General features: G+C 32.6%; 2 protein-coding genes across 3 annotated transcripts; one reads left to right on the top strand and one right to left on the bottom strand.

Moving 5' to 3' along the window:
- Positions 1-1,983: 1,983 nt before the first annotated feature.
- On the bottom strand, positions 1,984-13,400 carry LOC100806105 (cysteine-tryptophan domain-containing zinc finger protein 7). Of its 2 annotated transcripts, none has more exons than XM_006604643.4 (14): positions 12,693-13,400; positions 11,777-11,849; positions 11,549-11,679; positions 11,039-11,440; positions 9,636-10,945; positions 8,761-9,167; positions 6,779-8,643; positions 6,537-6,697; positions 6,116-6,276; positions 5,208-5,368; positions 3,301-4,099; positions 3,039-3,195; positions 2,846-2,931; positions 1,984-2,159 (listed from the first exon to the last, which is right to left on the bottom strand). In XM_006604643.4, the coding sequence occupies exons 1-11, from the start codon at positions 12,870-12,872 to the stop codon at positions 3,905-3,907; spliced, it is 5,046 nt and encodes a 1,681-aa protein (XP_006604706.1). In that variant the 5' UTR covers positions 12,873-13,400; the 3' UTR covers positions 1,984-2,159; positions 2,846-2,931; positions 3,039-3,195; positions 3,301-3,904. The 2 variants fall into 2 exon arrangements, with proteins under 2 accessions (XP_006604706.1, XP_006604707.1); XM_006604644.4 differs by having other exon boundaries at positions 2,846-2,923.
- LOC121174137 (uncharacterized) lies at positions 3,088-3,474 on the top strand. The gene is made up of 2 exons (XM_041012699.1): positions 3,088-3,193; positions 3,299-3,474. Exons 1-2 carry the CDS (start codon positions 3,088-3,090, stop codon positions 3,472-3,474), a joined length of 282 nt encoding a protein of 93 aa, XP_040868633.1.
- Positions 13,401-21,935: the final 8,535 nt, after the last annotated feature.

Below are 21,935 nucleotides of genomic sequence, written 5' to 3'. Positions count from 1 at the left end.
GTTTAGTCCCTAACTTTTTTAAAACAAGACAAAACAGTCCCTAAAATTATAAATCATTAATCAATTTGATCACCCATTATTGTTATCATTTAAGGTCGTTAAAAAAGTTAAATCGAGTGACAATTAACTAGACACATATTTGTGATTGATTGGTTTTTTCTTTTCTATATCTTCTTTCTTTGCTCATTAGTTTTTTTTATTATTATTTACCCAGTGAATAAATGGCACCGTAGTACTCATTTGATCTTATCTATCCACTTTGGAAACTATGCATGTTTCACAACTTACTTTTAGGGGTTATTGTGATAACTGATAGAATTTCTCATATATTAAAAGACAAATGCAAAAAGGGCGAAGGAAGAATAAGAATGCTGAGAAGGAAAAGTCGATTATTATTCCACCAATTTTTACTCATTTTCATGCCTGTGATTTGATAATCTCGTATGTTTTTGAAAAATAAGTAGTTTTTGAAGGAAAAATAAGTAGTTTTTGAAAATAGTAAACTCAGACACTTGCTAATTCAGCCTCTTTTTTCCTTGTTCAATTTTTTCTTGCTATTTCTTAATTTTAGAAACCAAATTGATCAATTATTTTAATTTCAGATAATCAATGGTTAATTTACAATTTCAAAAATCATTTCACTATTTTATTAATTATAAAGATATTTGATGGATTAATACAATATAAAGACTAAATTAGCGAGTGACTCTAAATTTATTAATGTGTCTTGTCATATGCATAATCTATTTTTTTATCCATAAGATCCAAAAATTAATACCAAAGAATTTACTATAATTCACATGTTTTACCCATCAAAGGAGATCTCTTTATACATACATAACTTTCATATAAATTACATGTTCTAGAATAAATTTTGCATCCAAAATAAAAATGGCCAGGCTTTACAGGTATACTTTAGCTAGCATAGAACAGGTACAATATTAAAGCAATAATATCATACTTAAGGGTTTAGCTAACATGCTGATTGTCATACTTAAGGATTTAGCGAACATGTTGATACAAATATATGTTGAGAGTTTTATTACAATTATTAGCTTAAAATTTTAATAATTTTGTCTTAATTCTAAAACTGATTTAATTTTTTAGAAAATAATTTATCTCTTTTGTTATTTTTTTCTCTCACTTATCTCTATTAGTCTTTTAAACTCATCTTTTATCACCATTACTATCATCCTACTGTCATAATCACACATTGCCACTATCATTATCATTATTAGTAATATAATCACTCTTTTTATCACTGTTATCATTATTAATGTTATTACCACCATTAATAGTTACCATTATTACACTACTATTGTTATCACCATAAATATCGCCACTATTTTTCATTACCTCTACCATCATTATCAACACTATTATCATCAATATCACCATAATTTAAGAGAATTATTGACGGGATGGGAGACTAAAATTTTCAAAATCAATGAACTAACAATCAAATTTTAACTTACGAAAAAAACAAAACTGACCAACAAAAACATATTTAACCCAAATAAGTTAATCCAAATTACGTACAACAATGATAGATTCCGTTTGTTTACTATTTTCAAAAACTACTTATTTTTAAAAAAAATGAAACTTGCTTAATAAAAATAATTTGTGAAACCCGTTTCTAAAATCATTTTTCTTTAATTTTTAAAACAAAAACATTACTAAATTGTTTTAATTCTCTATTATTCCTATGTTTTTTTCTTACACTTCACATTTTCCCTTCTATTCTCTAAAAACTAGGCTTGAAAATCATCTAGAAATATTTTTCTTAGGAAAAATAAAACCACAATCAAAGACCCATAATCTTACATTAAACTATTTTCAATTCTATACTGCATATAAATTCACAAGATGCACCAAATGGGACTCGCTACCAAACCTAAAGGATGAGAGATTCTCGTTTACTAAAAGGTAGATGAATAAAGCAATGTAGTATGTACATTATAAGAACAGGTAAGTAAAGTCAAATTTTAAAATTAAATGCCCAATACTATCAACTGTATAAAAAAATACATGTAATACTGTTGACTAAGGGAAAAGCAGGGGGAAAAAATAGATAAAAAGAACTCCACCAAGGTCAGTTACAGACAGATTTGGCCAGCTCAATTGTAGCTCTATCTGGAATTTACCTCAGTTGCTCAAACCTGCAACCACAGACACTGTTAGGTTGGCATCAATCAATCACAAAGTGCATTGCGGAGTGCTAACTAGAATATGATGCTACCATACACCCATATAAATACCCGCATAAAGTACAAGCAACAAACCAGAAAGCAAGTAGAAAACAGGATATATTCCATAATGAGGGGGCAGCGTCTTAGGCTAGGTAATCAATAACTCGAATGACTTGTATAACCCTATCTATAGCTCTGGTAATTAGTTGCTGTGCTTATGCTACACGTGTGAAATGCCTGACAATCTTGACATAGATAGTTGCAATAAACGTTGTAAAACTAAAGTTCTTGTATGACTACAATCAATGTTGCCCACTTGAGCCATTTCAGAACAGGAAACTAGTTAAACTTAGAAGACCAGCATCTAGAGGTGAGGCACGTTAACGCATATATGTAAGGATTTGTACGCTTATCCCTTTGATGTTCACAGATAAGATTCTACCTTTAAAATAGAGGCAAGTTAAAGGGTCTGATTAGTATGCCTATACTAATAATATTTATATATTAAAGTAATTAAAATTAAAGTTAATATGAAAGTATATAACACTTTCATATAAAAAATTTCCCAAGCAGTGCACAACTAATAGTGCCAGTTTAGCAGTAATATGATCATCAAGAAATATGCCAATGATCAATTGATCATAGTGCCAAAATACCTGTCAGATTCTGCAAGAAGACAGCAACCAGCTTGCACTGTCTCTAACTTGAATCTATAATGTTTATTTACACGTCCACTGCATCCCTTCACGGAAAAGCAACAGATGTAATGCAATCAAGAGTTAGAGATGCTTTGACATTCAATTGACTATCAAACAAAACGCATTTTACAAGACATGCGTAGTTTTATACCTATAAGTTGACAATCCATTTGCAGCTAATTGCCTGCCACTTTAAAAAAATGCTTGCTGTACATCCCTCCTTTTCTGTTTTCAGCTTGGCCTCTATCAACAATAAAATGAGTAAAGAGTATTGTTCTACCACTAATCCTGACATTGTACAAGACAACCTGCATATAAGTTGAGATTCAAATCAGGAAAAAAAATGGCTATTAAGAAATAAAAAAGTTACAGGAACAGGACATGTATGCCCTCATATTAAGAAAATGCCTCACATTAGCCTGGCTCTCTTTGACTTTCCTTTCTGCAGAGATTGGACAAGAGGAGAAAGTGCAGTACCCACTGGTAGAAGCATGATTGCAGTAATGCAAAATCCACAACTACCTCTCACCAGAAATTACAACTTTATACATTTACACATTGACAAAATAATAAACCCTCCAGAATGAGAAGAGGACAAAGATAGCAAATAGTTTCAAACTTCTAAGTCTACCCACATTCACCTATTATATCTTCAATTCATAATCTGGATGTAGCATCTTTCCGCACAAAAAAGTAGCTCAGAATCTGCATTACAGAAGTTTACTTCCAAGTGCCTCCCACGTATCTCAAGGTTTGCAAAGAGCTTATTCTTGTACACAACAGAGAGCAACTGAATTCCTCTGACTGTAAACTGAGACTTCCATCTGTGTAAGGCAAACATATGATAAAGACAGTAGCTTTCACCAGTTGGCAAGACCAGATCAAGATCCAACAAAATGAATCTTTCCCTTCATAATTTAATTCAGACCGTCTTTTTGTCAAAGTGAAGATATTATACATGACCAAGAAACACATGTTCTTAACGGGCTAGGATCATCTTTTGATTAAATGGATCCTTTAACGATTAATGGCCTCCACAGCAACTTTTACCAAACGTAGTAACTCCTCCACATCTTGAAAGCTAAAATCAAGAGCCTTCTTGATAGAGGAGATACCATCTGCATTCTTGTCCACAGCCAGGCTTGAATTAGCAGCTGCAAAAGCATTCCGTGATTTCCTTGCGGCTTCCATGGCAAAATTAACATCCTGAGCCTGCAATTGATAAATGTCTTTAATTCCAATATATCATATGCAACCTAATTAAGACACAGTCAACGAAGTATGTAAGTTAACACTATAGTTGTTGGTATGGGCTTCCCTTTTGGCATGACTGTAATAATTGTTGCAAACACTAAAATCACAATCCAGATCACAAGACCAAGTGATCTGATTTTATAGAGCTAACATGCCCTACCAATCTGAAGTAGGAATAGAATTGGAATCAAATAGGATCATAAAAGGATTGTACCTATAGCCTATTGGATACCAGATTTTTATTTGCAGAAATTTTACTCGTGTACAATTTGAACGAACATTGTAGGAATAAGATAGCCTAGCCATTAAGAAAATAAGATCATAAAATCTATTATTCTATTTCCCACTACCTAAAATTTAGAACGGATTCAGTCTTAAGCACAATCTTAGTCATCTTTCCTTGATGATCTACTTCCTTTCAGTTTTAGGAAGTTAATTCCTTCATTTGGTCATAATAGGAAATACTGGGATGCTTAGAATTCGAACAGTTGACTTATTTGCATATTTCTTTGGCCCAGGCTATTCTTAAGCTAAAATAATTTACTTGTTTTACTGTGCACATATATTTGACTTCTCTTTGTTAGACTAGCCATCAAAGGTTAAATTAAATCTACACATTTGGTGGTTATGACTACATTTCTCTCCTTGTGAAAGCTCAAAAAAGGAATCATTAGGTATTTTCAGTCAAGTTAAAGGTTTACTGTAATTTGTTTGTTGCATTTTTTAATTTGTAATTTTATTAACAATGTAGCACTTCTATAGTTCTATATTTTTGCAGGAGGCTACTACAGTCCTATACTAAATAAATTCAATTCTGCAAATTCCACCATAGATCCTAAATAGTAACCATATTTCACAGCACAATCAGTGAAAGCATTGCCTGACATGACAATCACTGAATTCAGTAATCAACGAGCCTTCAGAATTTCACATTACTCTGAAGTAAAATTTACGTATGCATTATCCTTCACTGTGGTTTCCTATCAAGTTTCTAAGGCTTTCTATGTGAGGAAATGGGTGGCTTTTGTCAAGATCATTATTCTGTGAATAAGAACTATATACTTACAAAATTGAGCAATCGCACAAAATTGGGACGATTTCGTGCAGAAATAACATGGTTTCCAGCTACTTGGGGCGAATTGACACTCTTAGATATGGTGACCTTGTCGGCCGCTGTAGAGTTGTTAGCATTGTCTACATCAGAGGCAGATGATGATGGAGACTCGCCTGAGAAATGAAACAAGGTTAAAAAATAAAGACCAGAGTTTAATCTACTCTAATTTCATCACCACAATGTCAATGGAACTCCTGAGAAAGAGAAACAGTAGTCCACTTACATGACATGATAAAAGGAAAAACAAATTTTAGACATATTAATATTAACCAAATTAACCATATCTAACTTTTCTTCTACCTGTTCTTATTCTTCTTCTCTTTTTCCTTCTCCTGTTCATACATTTAGTGTGCATTTGGTAAACAAAACAATTAAACATTTATTTAATAAAAAGTTAAAAACTCATCCCATGAGAGCTTATTCATAAATTTGACCGTGAAGCTTACTGAAATTAGCTTAAGATAGCTTATTTTGATAAGTTTCTCCATGAAACTCATTGAAATAAACTTAAAACAGCTTATATGGCCATAAGCCTGAATAAGCTTCCATAGAAACTCTTCTAAATGCCACCCCCTCCCCAAATTACAGACAACCACCAAAGAGGATATGTATCCATGATCAAGCCACATGTAGAATGCTTGTCAGATGAGTGATGTTCAGATAATCCATTATAATGAATGAGACATGATATTTTTTCTACAAAACTATCAGAATATTTTACATTTAATTGCCAAATCATCAAAATGGAGATTGGATTTGGTAGGATATCTAGGACAAATTCAAATGGAAACTGAGAACTTCAGAAAGAAAATTGTTGCATCATGCAAATGGAGTGAAAATCAAGTAACAAAATTCATTACCAAGAGGAGCCATTTGCAGTGCTGTCTGCAACTCATGCCGATCTCTGCTTGCACTAGTGTGTGAAGAATATACTACCCTCATATATGCTACCTCCATGCATTTGTAGGCAAGAGCAGCTGAAGCCATGTCTTTTGATTTCTCGTATTCATGAGCACAAAACCTATCAAAAGGAAAATATTAAGATGGTGCCAAAATAAAAATATTCCAATCATAAAGGTTATGATATACAACATAAAATCAGCCTAAAGATATAATTTATGCAAAGCACAGTAATAAGGTTTGAAGGCATGCTTGCAAATTGCAACCTAATAAAACAATAGATGAAGGAAAGAATATTTACACCAGCATTTTAAACAAAGGAAGACAATATGATCTTTAAAACAAGTTAAAGCACAATTATAAAGAAAACTGTTGTCTTACTCGCACAATTTTGCTGTACTACTATAAATTTGCATTGATTGAATCATCTCATTGTGTTTAGCATTATCATTGTTGCCAGATTCTAACAGAGAGGCTCCATGAAGAAATTTGAGGGCTGCCTCGAAGTAAAGACTAGTGCCCTCAACGCTGGATCCAGTATTCTGTTTGATAAACCCAAAATTGGTAAAATAATTACAGAGAAGAGCAAAAGCATAAAAATCTAAAAGGGACTGCGTAAAAACCTTAAGACGATCAGCCAGATGTTTTAGATCTTTAGCTTCTTTCAGAGCATTGTTAGCAGCATGGGAGGAAGAATCCCTTCTAGCTGGACTAGGGGCATCAAGCTCCTTGGACTTGTGACCATTAAGTATGGGATTTCTTGAACCAATTTGCAGATTTCCATTTTGATGGTCAGTCTTTTTCAATTGCTTCTTTTGTAACTTTGACACATCATCAACTTTGGAAGGATCAACTTCCATATCTCCATTTCCTTTAAGTAAGCCAACTGGTCGTGGGCAACGACCTAATATCTCAACTTGAGATCCTTCATATGGCAATGATGACAATGGCTTCCCTTTTCCATGTACTTCTTGATCAGTTCTTTCCAAAAGAGACCTCTTTGTGGATCTTTCAGTATCACAGTCCGGAAACTGATTCTGAATAGGAGCATGAAATACCTCCTGTTTGCATGGGGCATCTGTACTAACATCCTGAAAGTCGTGACCCCGATTCGAGTGATTCTCCTTATTCCTGCTCTCATTTTTTCCTGTATAATCTTTCTTGCCAGCATGTATAATCTCATTTTGGTCAGGCTTGAACCCAAACTTCTCCTGCAACTTAATTTTTCCATCCTTATGTTTTGCCTCATGTAGAGGAGACTGATCTTTCAGTTGACATGGAGAACTAGTACTCTTGACCTTATCTGCATGGGACTCTGACTTACAGCTGTCATTGACATTGTTGTCCTCCAAACCTGATTCTATGCCATTTTTCCTTGCTTGAGATGTAGTAGCATAATAAACATCAATCTTGTCTTCACCAGGATGATTAATCTGCTCTGTGCCTGGATGTGTCCCATCTAGGACTATAGTGTCCACACCCCCATTGGTACAATAGCTGGTTGTTTGAGCTTTAAGTTTAGTATCTGACATGTGATTAACACCCTTGTCCTGAAAATCTGACCTATGGGCAATGGTGAAAGATTTATCCTTCTTAGCTGTTCCAGATCGATCACTCCCACCATCATCCTCATGATCTGAGCATCTTCTTGGACTATCCACAGCAGCAATATCATGAGGATCATCTTTCCCAATAATTTCCTTGTTTGTAAACTTATCTGCATTTGAAATTCTTATAGGTGATGAAGAAACTGATTCCACAGGTGAGCCTTTCACTTCCTGGAAGCTGGCTTTGGTTTTATGAGAGCCAGAAACCTTAGAAGAGCTTGAAGTGGCAGCAACAGAAGCATGTACAGACCCCAAGTCCCTTTTTGAACAGTCCATTCCATCCAAGCTCCGGTGTGACAAACTGCTCTCAGGCTTTTGCCTGAATTTCTGGGTCTTTGTATGACTAACTTTTTTGTCAGATCTACCACTGCCTTTACTGGCACTTGATTCTTTACCTTCATATTTTGAATTTTTTGCCTTCTTTTCCTTCCTGGAATTACTAAACTCGTGCTCAGAAGTTTTGCTCTCCTGTAGGCGAGGGTTACCAGGGCTGTAAGTTTGAGCATCCTGATACCCCTTCAGTTTCCTCTTTTTCACACTACCAATTGAATCACAATTCCCCAGATCCAGGGATCCCTCATCCAAGGAACCCTGACCTTTATCTTTTGTCGTTTCAGCAGAAACTGGCAGCCTGTCTTTTCCTGATTTGGAGTCCCGCAAAGAGGAGGGGTCTTTCTGTCTATGTCGATCTTTGCCAACTGAGGTATTTGGAAAAGTGCTATTTGAGCTATGATCACCCACCTTCCTAGTAGTCCCACTCTGTTCTACAATCCACTCTTCATTGGTAGAATGAACCTTGTCACTCTTAGATTTCTTGGATGGCCTAGAACTATCTTGATCAGGGTCCTTCCTGCTTTTGACTTTCATATTCTTCGTATCACCTGAGAACAGATTTCCAGAAATGAACATAACATCATATAAATTTAACAGGTCTTTGAACATCTGCACATTAGTTAATACAGAGGAGATAAGCACAATGAATATGTGGTTCAAGTTACCTCTATCAGAATTGTGCTCCAGCATCCAATGCTTATTTTTGTGTTTGTCTGCTGGAACATCAGCCTCACTCACAACAGGAGATTTGTTCACATCATTTAAGCTCCTACTTTTCACTGCTGACTGCCAGTTTTTCTTAATAGAATATGATGATTGAGAAAAGCTGTCTTTATTTATAGAATTTGATCTCTCTTTCATAAGCTTTTTCTTGCCCCCAGGTGCTGCATGCATATCATTATTTAGTTGGTGTTGGTAAGGATGCTGGGACATTGCCATGGTTCCTCCCAGCATAACACTGCCGGAGACATTCTGCAGGTTACTTTGACTATCAAGAGGAGGCCCTTGATATAATGCAATACGTGCTTTAGTGGTTTCATCCTCACTAAAGCTACATCGATTCATGTCAGGCCTGCATATTTATGCATACAACGTTAGTTTGATTTATAAAACCTTGTACTTGAGTGCTATCCATTATAATGAATATAAGTAGTTCTCAATCAATCACACCTCAACCTTAACTCCTCAAGAGACTGGGGCCAGTTCCAATTGAGCTACAAGCTCACTCATTCTTAGGCCCGTTTGAAGAAACTTCTCTATAAGCATTTATAGAAGAAGAAAATGAAAAGCAAAATGAATCAAACTTCTTCCATAAGTTAAAATCAACTTATGCACTTCAACTTTTGGATATGATAAATGAGAGCTTCTACAAAAGTTTAAGTGCATGAGTTGATTTTAACTAAAGGGAGAAGTTCAACTCGTTTTACCTTCTTATTTTCTTCTCCTTTATGTACTTATGAAAAATTTATCAAAATAGGGCATTAAAACTTAATTATGGACATATATATTTAAAAGATTTAGACACTGAATCAGAACTTACAGCCAATCAAGCATACTACATAGCCACTTTTCAGGTAGGCTGTCAAGATTTGTTCCAACGGGAAGAAGACGCCATTTCTGACACCGATCACACTGTACCCACTTATCGTCCATCTCAACAGGAGGTATCATTACAGGAATCCCTTTACCATTCTCTAGGTCAGTGCCATTGGCATTTCCAGTGCATGAGATATTTGTGGCTGTTTTAGGGTATATTTCAGCTGTGAATGGCTTATCAACTTTCTTACCACCAGATCTCTCCTTTGCTCCATAACTAGTCGTAGGTGCACTCCTCTCGACCACCTCAGATTCCTTCAGTTTTTCTCCATAAGGGGTCTCCAATGAATCCAGTCTATCCTCCTCATCTTCCAATTCCCCAAAGAAATCTTTGTAAGTATCTCTAGTCTTTCCAAGACTTTTTTGTATTCTGGCATCTTCAGTTTCATTTCTTGATGCAGAACTATCATCAGAACTCTTTTTTATTTTAGGAACCAAAGAGGATCCAACCTTCAAGTTTTCTTTTTCCCTCTCCATAACCATGGTGCCATGACTTCCCTTTGGCTTTTTCTTACCCCCTGGAAATGGATGTTCTACACCATCTTGTTCAGAGAGGTTACCTCTCTGATTAGCCTTCTTAGGTGGCTCTTCAGTGTTTGGTTCTGTCCTAACTTTGGAAACATTATTTTCAACTATCATTGAGTTGAAATTTTTATCTCCCTGGTGATTTTCCTTTACTGGGTAGTCATCAAGAGAAACCTTATCTCCCACAACTTTTCTTCCTGAACTTCCCTTTGCCTTCTCAGCAAAACCATTCACCTCAGTAGACGTTGACTCCATCCGTTCCTTTTGTCCCTGATCAGAGAAGGTTTTCTCCCTCACTATAACTTTGTTGGCTTCCTTCAATGAATCACATTGCCCATCCACAGCCTTAACCAAGTCATCACTGAAAGAATATGAACTGGATAAAAGTGGAAGCTTCATAGTTTTTGAAACTAGCTCCTCCATAGTCAATGCATCTGTACTTTGTTCCTTTCTTGACAGCACTCCAACATCATTCCGAGCATTCTTCTTTGTAGAGCCCTTGACTTCCATTGAGGATTCACAACCCTCCAGAGATTTCATTTTCCTCCCACTCCCACCTAACAACTTTCTGTCTCCCTTTACATTATTAGATTCGTACATGTCAAAACTTTCTAAGTCATCCATATGAACAGGACCAGGGATGCTATCTCTAGCATGTGTTTCCTTTACAGTTAACTCAATGGTATCATCGGGAATAGGTGACAATAGCTGAGGGAGGTCTGTCATAATCTGATCCAAGACACCAAAAAATATTCAACCTAATCTTGTCAAGTTCAATCTGAAGAGAATAAAGGAGAATCAAAATGCCAGAAGATAATTCACCTGAAGGATAATGGTTGGAGATTCAAAAGGAGCATCTTGAGGACCACGAGAAATTCCTTCACTTTCAGAGGGGCTGTCATCTAGTGATGATGATGGTGACACATCAAGCCCAATTTCACTGTATATTGCAGCATTTTTCCTTGTTGATAAACTATCAGGACCCATTTTGATTCGAACCTTCAGTGTCTTCTGGTCTGATGTGCTAGAAATTTTTTTGTTTAGAGACTCCTGCTTAGAAGTGGATGTGTCAGCCTTAGTGGCTGTCATGTATTTTTCTTGATTAGTTCCATCATCTAAAGAGAGACCCTTGTTTGCAGCCATCCTCGAGGAGTTACCAGAACCTGGGCCAAGTCTTGATGACTGAGTTCCAGTTGAACATTGTACACCATCCCCCTGCCCACCCTGCATGGTACAAAATCAATTTGAAATAAGTCGAAAATGAAAAAAAATAACATGAGAGCAAGTCATAAAATCTCATATACAGTCATCAATTTAGTTAAAGAAATTTACCTCCGGTTGCAAATTATTGGGAGATCTGGGCGTATTTTGACTATAATTTTTGTGTGGAGTCCTTGGATGAGACCAAACAGGAGAGCGCTGATAGGTGGGCAAAAATGATCCATAGCCACCAAATTTTGCCCCTGTCATTAATTGTTTCTCGATATCATTAGAACCAATAACTATTTAATGTGTATGCCTACATTAGATGGGTCATGGTTCTAGCAAGTTAAGACTTACCCAGATTCTCTGCAGACACCCCACCCTCAAAATCCTTCTGAAAGTGTCCCAGAACATCTTGAAGTTTTTCATCCTAAGGGAAAGAAAATTTGAAATGTAAATCATCGAGAGAAAAGAAAGAAGATTAGTTATCAAAACAGGAACGGGGACTAAATCTGACAAAATCCAACAGATGTAGACATATTTATGATTTATGATATAGAAACAAACAGCATTCTATAATGAAATAATGGAACAACTTAAATGTGCCACGCAGCCATCTCACAGTTGGAACGATTTTCAAATTAAGGAAGTTCCTTCAGTACACACAACTTCTAAAACACAAATTTTATGAAGCAGAAACGTATTTCATGCTGTGTCATAATTATAAATGAGAATACAGACAAAACAGCTCCACCATATCGTTTGGCACTTAGTGGAGATTATATACAAGTCTAACTGAAGGAACACAGCACACCTAAACCGTAAACATCAATTTACAAAAACAAAAGCACATAAAAAAACCGAACATTTAGTTCTTCATGAAAGGAAAAAGATAAAAAAATCAAACGAGAAGTGGAAAAAAGGGAAATTAATTGTTTACAGCAACAATCTGATTCACACAGCATTTCCATACGCCGATCAAGCAGATTGATCAGAAACATCCTCAACAACCCAATGCATCAAGTTGACATCACAAAGATTTAAAATCTTCTACAACACCCTCTAAGCCAACTACATATCAAATCTATTCAACTCACAACAAAACACAATTCAGCACTACGCACCCCAAAACCACACAACCAACCGGAAATAAAATTCAGGCCATGGATCTAACAAGTAAAACAAGTGAACATCAATAATTCCAAGTTCCAAAACCAACAAAACTATACTCAGAACACCAGGGCAAGCAAAATCAAGACAAAAAGGCCCTTACAATGTAAGAGAGGGAAACATCGGGATCAACGGTGGCATCATAATCTTCATGGTTCTGAAACGAGCACGCCTCACCTTCCTCAAGCTCAGACTCCACCATCTCTTTCCTCCCAGCTCCCAATCCTAACCCTAACCCTAACCCTAGCCCCTTTATTGCATCCCTACCTCCTGCAGAAATCATCCAAAAACATACAACAAAATACAAAAATCAAACCCTCTAACTTAAACCTCCGCATTGAGAACCCTTCGTCCCAATCAAAATCCCACTCCCTCTTCGATCCATTCCTCAGAATCAAAAACCCACCCAAACCAATCACCCCCGCAAGTAATTTGAAAAATTCTACACGATCGCGAGCTCCCGTAGAAATCACAGCCTTAAATTTCACAAAAAATAATTTATTGCAAAATTGAAAGCACAACCTCCGATAATCGAAAAAACAATAAAGCAGTATTCGATTATTTGGAACGTTGAATCTTAGCCGGGATCGATCAGAACACAGTTTGTCTTTCTCTCTCTCTCTCTCCCTCTCACCGTGTCTCTGTTTTTGGTGAATACAGCAGCCGCGTTTTTTTTTTCTTATTTTTTCCAAAATTGTTTATTTAATTTTTCGTTAAAAAACAATATTTTAATCCCACGGTAGGAGAGAGAGAGGGAGAAACTAGTTGTGATAAGGGGGGAAAAAGGGCGAAAGAAACCATTTTACCCCTTCGCTTCCTCGTTTTTATGTTTTCGCTTCAGACCCTCCTCATCTTACAACCTTGTCCAAAAAGTATCACAACATACCCAAACCTTGACGTGGCGCGTGTTTTTACTTCCCTTCCCATTTTTTCTACCACTTTTTTTTAGTTTAATGACTATGCACCTGATTTCTATATTATTCATTAATCAAATATCACAAATGATATTATTTTTAAAATAATCATGGTAAGAAGTAGGCAAGATGTCTTGGTGGTGAAATGGTAGACATGGAGACTCAAAATCTCGTGTTAAAGAACATGGAGGTTCGAGTCTTTTTCAAAACATAATATTGAGATCTCTTATTGAATTGGAATAAGTTCGGCAGCGAATCAAGAAATCTTGGTGATCTTTTCTGTCGAATGAATGGATAATCTGTTTTGTGGCAATAGACCCGAACCCATGAACCTGTCTCAAATTCGTACTAATCTTGACGGAAAAAATCGAAGTTGATCGGGAGCGAGATCGGATTGTCTGTGATAGTCAAAGTAAAAGTAAGGTTTGGGATAGGGGATGAGATTATTAATACACAATCCGAATCCGCTCCCAAACTCGTCCCACTACTAGTTAATTTACTAAAATATCATTACTTATCTATAACACGCTAAAACATGAAACTATTGAATTGAATTTTATACTTGTGGTGGATTGAATTTTATGTTATCATATACAATCTAAAAATATGTTATGATTGTTATTTAAAATTATATTTTTTATTCTATGAAAATTATTTTTTTATAGAACTTTATAAGCAAATCAGGGACCGGAATGGGGTAAATCTACACCTCCATTGGAGTAAATCTCCTAGTAAAAATTAACTTCATAAATTAAATAATCATATAATATTAACCCAAAAAATTGATGCAATGATATATAAAAATCACTATATGCAAAATTTTCTCGAATCAATGGCAATCACATATCATGAGCAATATCGATCTTTGATCCAATAGATTAAAAGACACTTATAATCTTTCACTTTAAAAAAAATCATGTAATATTATTTTACATCTAATACCGTTAATGCATAACTTTTTTATATATAAATATTTTTAGGACAATCTACTTAAAAGCGGCCAAAACTTAAATCCTACCATATTTAATATAATAAATTAGTTATTGATTCATATAAGTACGTTGGATTACCAATATGATATAATAAGATTGATAAATAATCATATATTTTAATAATTAGTGGTGTGATAGCATGTTTAAAAGAATATCTATCAAGAAAAATTAATTTGTTAAAAAAATAGTTAGGGGATTGCTCTGCTTTAAAATCATGGGTATCTACTTATATAAATTAATAAATAGTAATTATTATACAAGACACGGTATAATTTATTATAGTAGATAAATTATACATGATTTTGAAGCAGAGCAATCCAACTTTATAGTTTTATTAACATTTATTGTTAAAAGATTTTGCTTTTCTTTTTAGAAAAAAAGATTCTGCATTCTAACTAATACTTCTCAAAATATTACTGTCTGTTATATTAATGTTACTGTATTTTTTTTTTCTTGGCAGCTACATACATTTGAAAGGGCATCAATGCGAATTGAAGGGCGTCAAAGAATGAGTGAATTTATGAATAACATGTCTGACATTTATGCACAACATTTTGATAGGTCTGAATATTGTATCTCTAAAAATATGAACACGCCAAAAGTATAGATTTGGTCATGCTTTCGTTCGTTAGGGTTCGTTAATTTTGTGAATTGCATGTCATGCCAAAAGGTTACACGGAGGAGAAAGAATGTTTGAAGTATGGAGTATGCTTAAATTGATGAAGATTGTTGGGTCTGTACCATTAAATTTATTTTTATGAATGTTCCCAAATACTTTGAGCAAATGTTCACAAGATGCATACATTTGTTGTTATATTTACATTTACATGTATTTCTATTTTTATTATACTCATTTACTGAGTAGTTTAGTTTTATATTTTATCAACAACTCAACACCTATTTACAAGTATTACTCAAGAAAATTACTCAAGACCAACCCGTTTTCTTAATTGGAAAGCTGTTTGTCCTTATTGATGGAGGTAACAAAATAGATTGCTATTTTGTTGTGTGTGTGTATACATGCATTATGCATATCATGTGTGAAGCAACAAATTCATCAATAGTTTTTTATTATTATTTATTATTAAAAACTAATTTAAATGTTCAAGTTTGTTCATTATTATTTATTAAAGAAATCTTCACCTAAGTTTAAGGGATTGTCGGGGCATGGCGAATCGGCCCCAACCTTAAAAAGATTTATTTACAATTTTTTTAATGTTGTTAAAATAAATTATTTAGCTCCTACTAGGACTGGAAATAAGTCGAGTCAAGTCAAGCTTTATTAGGCTTGAATTCGGCTTGAGTTGAATACGCAAGGCTTGAGCTTGACTCATTACCTGTTATAGACTTTTTTTAAAGGCTCGACTCGGCTTACATAAAAGTCTGGCTTGGCCTACGAGCCTATTTAAAAGTCTACCTAAAGACGTCTTTAACCAATTAATTGTTTTAAAACCTAGTGAAATACTAACTAAAAAACGAAACTTATAAAATTTCATATAAGTAACATACAAATCCAAAAATAATTGATAAACAAAATCATATTGAATTCAAGTTATTAAAATACAAAATATATCAAAAGAAAATGAAAAAAGAAAGCATAATATTAAAAAATATATGGATTGGAGATGATTTATACTAATATAACCAAATAAAAATATTTAAATTGTTTGAAAATTTCCTTACAAAACATTTTTCTTTGTAAGTATTAATCTGATTGCATTATCCTTTTAACTTAGTCTTTTTCTATTTGAAAATTTTTCATATGCAAGTGAACTCTCTAAGCACTTTATGTCACTTCATCCTGGCATTCATGATGCCATAAAAATGCTATAGATAATAGTTATTATTATTATTATTATTTAAACAAGTCGGCTTGTCAAGCTTAATAAACTTTTTTTATAGTTTGGTTTTGGCCTTTTTTTATCTAAAAAATCTTTTTAAAAAGCTTGAGCTTGACTTTTATAATAAACAAGTCAAACCGAGCCATAGGCCCTTGACAAGCGGCTCCACTCATTTCTATCCCTAACTCCTGCCGAAGAAATAGTCATTAATTCCATAAAGATAAAATCAATAACTTCCCATTCATAACAAAAATTCCTGCCGAAGAAATAGTCATTAATTCCATAAAGATAAAATCAATAACTTCCCATTCATAACAAAAAAATTCATAACTGGGACGGTTTAAGTTCAATAATTAGTAAAACAATAACAAATTTTTCATGCATTAAATAATCAACTTACCGTGTCAATAATTTCAGTATTAAGAAATAAAAATAGCTCTCATGCGCTACCTCTGTCGCGTGATGGATAATGACGGTTGCTCCCCTAACTAGCAGGTACAGTTTTATGTGTTCCCATACGCCCACACTCAATCAATGCTCCATGAGCTATTTCTTAAAAAAGAGAATCATGAAGAGTCGCGAGTTTGAGAACAAGATTTCAAAAACTTCAAGATGAAAGAAACGATAAAGGTTATAAAGGAAATATGCGAACATTTTAGAATATTCTTTTATCAAAAAGAAAATTTCAATTTCTCATCTTTTAGAAAGAAATTGAAAATTCACATTTTTAATTGTTTAAAATTTTGTTTTAAAATTTTAAAAATTTAAATTTTTCATAAAATAATATCCTAACAATGAATTTTAGATACACTTTGAAAGATACTCTAAAGTTGATTTAGATCGCTGCATGTGATGTAGAGATAATTTTTTATATTTTAATATTTTAAATTTCATATTTATGATATTTGTATTAGGATAAAAAAATTATTTAATGAGGTTTGACTTGGGAAATAATACTCTAGTATTTAATTATCTATATTTTTGGACAAAACATATTTTATTCTCCTTTATATATAACTTTATTATAAAAGTAATATTATTTTCTTTCTTTTTTAGATAAATATTATATTTATCTTTTTATTGTTTTCATCATAGTGATCAAATGTTTGAGTATCATTTATTTTTATTCTTAATAATTTTCTTCTTATAATTTGTATATTGCATTTGCAATCACATATAACTTTATTAGTCTTTCATTCATATTGATTTGATTATACTTTATTTAAAATTAAAATTTACTTATTAAGTTTTGCTAATGGAGAAAATATTTATTTATTTAATATGTTAAACTAATGTTTGTTATAGTGATTTTTTAGAAAATATTTATTCTAAAAAGAAAACTATTGAAAAGTTCAGTGCAAATTTAAAACATGATCTATGTAACACATATGAGACATATTATGATAAACTGTTAATGTGATTGAGATTTTGAAATATATAACTATAAAAAGTATTTTGTATAAAATTGAAAATCTATATAGTTGTTGTATGAAAATAAACTTTTATATATAATTGCCCCCCTTAGAATCAAATCTGGCTCCGTCCCTGGTAAGTATGTAATTAATTATTCCATGAAGCAAATATTTTTATGTAAAACTAGTTTTTGTACCATGTAATAAATTGTCGTGTATCATATCATAAGCTTTTGAACTAAATGACAGAATACATAATACGTGTAATCTATTACAACAAACACAAAATATGATTTATCAACTTAACAAATAAAAATTAAACTAGCATATTCATTCAAGAGCATCAATACGAGTTACGTTAATGGTTTGTTTAGAACACACATAGTTTATTTTCACTTTTTTTTTTATCAACTCATTGAGACTTCTCAACTCAATCAATCAAGAGGTATACCAAACTCAATCTACATAACATTCATGAACAGGTTATTTTTCTTCACAATAAGCTCTTGTCTAATGTTTGTGTATCCGATAATATGTTGGGTGATACATATGCTATCTTATATTTTACTTTATGTGGATTAGGGAATTAGATAATGTACATAAATAAAAATAATTCATGCTAAGCTAGATCAACTTGCCTAATCTCACAAGCTAAGTCTGGCCTATTAACCTATTACAAGTTTTCTTTTAAGTTTGTCTTGGCCTCTACGTAATCATGATATAACATGTTAGCTTCTTTATAGATCTCTTTTATAATAAGATCTTATATAGGTTGATGGGTTCAACCTTAAACATATCAATAGGGGGGCTATCGAGTCTACCCACAAAAAAACCAAAAACCTAATTGGCTGGCAAATCTATAACTAATCAACACATTAAACTAACAAGCCTATCACAAAAGAAACAGTTAAAACCACAAAACTAAACTGTATTTCATAGTAATTAAACTAGCTTAAGTCAGCAATAACGTGTTAATATTCACATGAATAACACAATGTTATCTCTCACGAGGAATACTAGCTTGCTCCAAAACAAATATTTGGTACAATATGAAATTATAATATTTAATCAAATAAGTATGACAGATGATGTTGAAGATTTTGACATATACATTCAACAAATAAAAGGATAGCAAACATTTCGGTGATGATGCAATTGGTCCTCGAAGTATGGTTCATTTTAAAGCTAAAAAAATTGATGAATCCAGTACTTATTTCTGGCATGATACGTGAATTGGAACTCAATATCTACACTATTCATTTGATTAGATGTACTGCATAATTGAAAATAAGGAAATTAAAGTTGCCAACCTAAACGAATGCATGGGAAAATGAAAGGCGAAGGAGATTTTTGTTTTGTTTGTTAAAAGAGCTTTTTTTTTTGTCGATTTATCGAACACCTTAAATTCTGTCATCAAACATGGTTGTAATGATGAATAAAAAATGGTCTTTGAATAGTTGTAAGACCTATATTAATTCCATAGCCTGTAATAATCTATTATTAAGTAAACCCCCTTGCTGGTAGCGGTTAGGAAAACAGTCTGAATTCGGTACCACTGGTACCTTATAATATATATATGAGTTTGCTTTCCAGAAAAAAAAAAGAAAAAAGAAAAAACTAGTTCTTTGGTAAATTTTTTGGGACGATACTTTTGTGCCTTCAAAGGTTGTTGCTCTTTTGTTTGCGAACTATGCTTGATAATCTTCCAACAAAACAGAATTTACTCAAAAGGAATGAAACTTTAGATCTTCACCAAACATTGTGTGTTTTGAGTGATGAATAAGTTTAAATCCTTTTCTCATTTGTTTCTCTCTTGTAGTCGCTCCTCGAAAATTTATGAGTTTGGCTTTCAAAAGATTCTAACAATGGATGGCAAAAACTCATTTTCTCCCGCATGAAAGACTAGTCAAAGGGAATAAAGTTAGTAAGGTTAGGATGCTTTTGTAGTTTATTATAATGTGGTCCACCATTAGTTTAAATTTTAAATCATTAAATAGTACATTTACTTATGCTTAATAATTATAAACAATTTCAATCTACTTCTATTTAAACTATTTTTAAGATATGAAAAAAAGAAAGGTTTATTTACTCATTTAATTTTTATAATTACAAAAATATTATCTTTTAATATCTATAATTAAAAACATAATCTTTTAATCTCAACACGTATAATTTTAATTTCTTTTAATCTCAACACGCATCATTTTATTCCCTTTTAATCTCCACAACAAAGACAGAAAAGGATTAAAGATTATATGCATTGAGACCGGAAGGAGATATTTTAAAGTATAGAGATTAAAAGGTTTTTTTTTAACTATAAAGATAAATAAGTATTTATTTTTTAAATGGAAAAACGAATTTTATTGAAGTGAACACGAACTGTAGCCCAACAGAATAAGCAATTAAACCAAAAAATAATTTACAAATATTTTTTTTGGTTATATATATGGAAACTAATTTTTTTGGAGACATAAATATTATTAAAGTAAGTTTTGCCTTTTTTAATTAAGCTTTTTTCATATATGACTAGGACTTAAATTTCTGACAAAATACTCAAACAGTTTAACTATCTATCAACTACTGTGATTCTTGTCAGTAATTCACATATATACTAAGTGACAAATTATGTGACAAAGCTGTTGGTTTAGATTATTATGATGAGTTTAATTTCATTACAAGACAAAAAAGTCATAAATTTGGATTTACATGATATACTGAGTAGTGTATGCATGCTTAGAATATAATAGTCCAAATTAATTAGCAAGATACATTCTCTATATCGATTTAACATAAATACACAATAACCTTTACTACAAAAACATATAAACATATATGTAGAAAAAGGAAAACTTGGAAGATTCAAAATGGAGGCTAGGAAGATAGGGATAAAGTTCATGTTACCCGCGTTGACCATAAAAAAAAAAGGACCTAGAACCACGGATATTTATCACGTGAGTGGAGTAGTCATTCATGCTTTTGTTAATTGTTGGGTTGAAAGCGATGGAAACCATATCCATCATTCGCTACAGCATTGGAATATACAGTGCCCATTCCACGCATATGGCGAGAATATGCCATCCGAGTGAAGAATGTAGGAACAGTCATAAATGGATAACAATTAACAAAACCCTAACTTTAATGTCACACATGCTTGTGGAATTCCCAAGCAAAGGTGTTCGTGCATGCTACAAAATCAAAATCAAAATAAGAAAATAAAAGCGGTTCCTCTCAAATTTATGTCTGCACAACTGTACCTCGATAATATGTCAGAGGTTTAATGAAATTAAAAACAATTAAATATATTTTTATTTCTTTAAATTTGATTAATTATTTTTTTAATCCTTAAAAAATTATTTTTATTCGTCCCTCAAATTTATAAAAAAATACTTTTATTTCTTTGCACTGATGGCGTTATTGAGGGTTGCTCACCACCATTTTTTTTTAATTTAATTTCTTCAAAAATGATTTGTAATAATTTAATTTGTCATAATATATAAAAAATCGTCACAATTCAACATTCATGTTTTTATTTTCTTCTTTTAAACCCTCAAAATATGTAAAAAAAAACATCAATTCATGAGTCAAATATTTTAGCGATTTAAAATTGGCATTTTTTAAATAAATTAAAAATATTTATTTTGGAAATTAAAAATTATCACAAATTATCTAACCACAAACATAATGAATAAAGAGGGATTAAAAGTGGCTTTTCAAAAAATTTAGAGAATAACAAAAATAATTTTATTTTTTAAGGACAACAAAATAAGTTTAAAGAATTTAAAGAACTAAAAATATATTTAAACCAATCTCACAGGTTTGATACTTTGAAATAATTGCTTTTACTAATCTCTTTTAGGATAGATATCTATTCATAAGACCCTTGCCTACATTTTGATCTAGGATTTTTCCTAGCATTTTAGTACAAACAAATATAAAGGCATTTTTATACATTTTTAACATCAAGTTTTTAATTAATTTTTTTGTATGATCATGGTATTAATATGAAATTGTTTCCCTCTATAAGTGGTGATAAATTTTCCACGGGTACCTTAAGCGCGCACACAATGGATATTCTCTTTTCGACTCGATTTATTTTATACTCAAGAGTCAACTAATATTCCAATTTTAGATTGGTTGATTAAGAGACACAAATCACTATTATTTATGTTTATTGGAAATCTTTAATC

This window comes from Glycine max, chromosome 19 (assembly GCF_000004515.6).
Source record: "Glycine max cultivar Williams 82 chromosome 19, Glycine_max_v4.0, whole genome shotgun sequence".
Lineage (NCBI taxonomy): Eukaryota > Viridiplantae > Streptophyta > Magnoliopsida > Fabales > Fabaceae > Glycine > Glycine max.
The sequence above is the reverse complement of the archived record's forward strand: the minus strand, read 5'-3'. Positions and strand labels throughout refer to the sequence as shown.

Coding starts and splice junctions, on each gene's coding strand:
- LOC121174137 (XM_041012699.1), top strand. CDS start 3,088: ATGCTTGCTGTACATCCCTCCTTTTCTGTTTTCAGCTTGGCCTCTATC. Junction 3,194..3,298: donor TCCTGACATTGTACAAGACA/ACCTGCATATAA, acceptor AGAAAATGCCTC/ACATTAGCCTGGCTCTCTTT.
- LOC100806105 (XM_006604643.4), bottom strand. CDS start 12,872: ATGATTTCTGCAGGAGGTAGGGATGCAATAAAGGGGCTAGGGTTAGGG. Junction 11,441..11,548: donor CCAATAATTTGCAACCGGAG/GTAAATTTCTTT, acceptor TGTACCATGCAG/GGTGGGCAGGGGGATGGTGT. Junction 6,277..6,536: donor AGTACAGCAAAATTGTGCGA/GTAAGACAACAG, acceptor TCCTTTTGATAG/GTTTTGTGCTCATGAATACG.